Below are 1215 nucleotides of genomic sequence, written 5' to 3'. Positions count from 1 at the left end.
CCAGTGCCCCAGCCCCTGGGCACAGTGCCCCCACGCCCCCGTGCCCAGCAGCCCCCCCCAATGCCCGCAGGGTCCCCGGGCACCATGTGCCCCTGCAGCCTGGGCACCTGGGTGCGCGCCCAGGGTGACACCTACCAGGTGGTGGCCGACGTCAGCCAGTTCGAGCCCTCCGACATCGTGGTGACCACCTCCAACTGCCACGTTGCCATCCAGGCTGAGAAGGTGAGGAACCCCAGGGGGGCAGCATTTTCCCCCCCGCACTGCACTAGCCATGGAGTGATGGGGGTCCTGGCCCACAGCACCCCCTCCTGCGGGGTGGGGGGGTAACTGGGAATGGCCCCTGCTAGCACTGGGGTAACTGGGAACCGTCCTCACTGAGAATGCAGCAAGCAGGAACTCCCGTCCCGTTGCATTCTCTGCTGGTGGGGGGCAATTGGGAACAGTCCCTGCTGGCACTGGGGTAACTGGAAATTACCCCACCCCCAAGACTGAGGCAACTGGGAGCTGCTCCCTCCTGGCATTGGGGTAACTGGGAAATGCCTGAGTCACTGGGTGACTGGGAACTGCCCTGCTGAACTCCCTGCTGGAGCCAGGGTGACTGGGAGCTGCCCCATCACTAGCACTGGGGTAACTGGGAATGTGCTGTGCCCCACCATGCCGGCACTGCCTCCCCGCAGGTGGCTGAGGATGGCACCATCTGCGACACCTTCACCCACAAGTGCCAGCTGCCCGAGGACACGGACCCGCTCTCGGTGAGCTGTGCCCTCACCGAGGCCGGCACGCTGGTCATCACCGCCCGGCGCCGTGCCAGTGCCCGCCCTGGTGAGCCCCCACAGCTGCTGTACCGCAGCGAGGCCACGCTGTGAGCCGGCACCGGGTAAAGAAAGGCTTCTTGCCCCGAGTGATGCCAACCCTGGTGCCGTGGTGAGGCTCAGCTGGTGCCTGCTGGCTGTGCCCCCCCTGCCACCTCCAGCCCCTGAGTGCTCTGGCTCTGTTTATAAAGTCCTTTTATTAAATTAATATAAAAATCTCTGTATTTACATGGGGAGGGGTGCACGGCGGAGAGGAGGCAGGATCCCCCTTCCCAGCCATGAGGTGCTGAGGAGAGGGGCAGTGCCCACCCGTGTCCCTGTGGGCACCCCGACCTGATGCCCCTCTGCCCCCCCGTGCCACCCTGAGCAGGGACACTGCATTGCCCATGGAGGTGGGGGGGTG

General features: G+C 65.1%; 2 protein-coding genes across 2 annotated transcripts in view; one reads left to right on the top strand and one right to left on the bottom strand.

Annotated features, from left to right (window-relative positions):
• Nucleotides 1-60: 60 nt before the first annotated feature.
• LOC104835211 (heat shock protein beta-7-like) lies at nucleotides 61-866 on the top strand. Its single transcript, XM_010573098.1, has 2 exons — nucleotides 61-222; nucleotides 678-866. The coding sequence occupies exons 1-2, from the start codon at nucleotides 61-63 to the stop codon at nucleotides 864-866; spliced, it is 351 nt and encodes a 116-aa protein (XP_010571400.1).
• Nucleotides 867-931: 65 nt separating this feature from the next.
• CLCN2 (chloride channel, voltage-sensitive 2) overlaps nucleotides 932-1215 on the bottom strand; it is an 8034-nt gene continuing 7750 nt past the window's right edge. Inside the window, exon 20 of the mRNA XM_010573097.1 lies at nucleotides 932-1005. Within this exon, the coding sequence (XP_010571399.1) occupies nucleotides 932-1005 (74 nt within the window). The remainder of the gene's footprint in view (nucleotides 1006-1215) is intronic.

The sequence above is a fragment of the Haliaeetus leucocephalus genome, unplaced genomic scaffold, assembly GCF_000737465.1.
Source record: "Haliaeetus leucocephalus isolate CR32 unplaced genomic scaffold, Haliaeetus_leucocephalus-4.0 Scaffold362, whole genome shotgun sequence".
NCBI classification, from domain to species: domain Eukaryota; kingdom Metazoa; phylum Chordata; class Aves; order Accipitriformes; family Accipitridae; genus Haliaeetus; species Haliaeetus leucocephalus.
Note: the sequence above shows the minus strand (reverse complement) of the source record. Positions and strands in the feature narration are given on the sequence as shown.

What these genes read in the sequence shown, in the direction of transcription:
- LOC104835211 (XM_010573098.1), top strand. Translation starts at nt 61, where the DNA reads ATGCCCGCAGGGTCCCCGGGCACCATGTGCCCCTGCAGCCTGGGCACC. An exon ending in TTGCCATCCAGGCTGAGAAG is followed by an intron (nt 223 to 677) that starts GTGAGGAACCCC and finishes GCCTCCCCGCAG; the next exon opens with GTGGCTGAGGATGGCACCAT.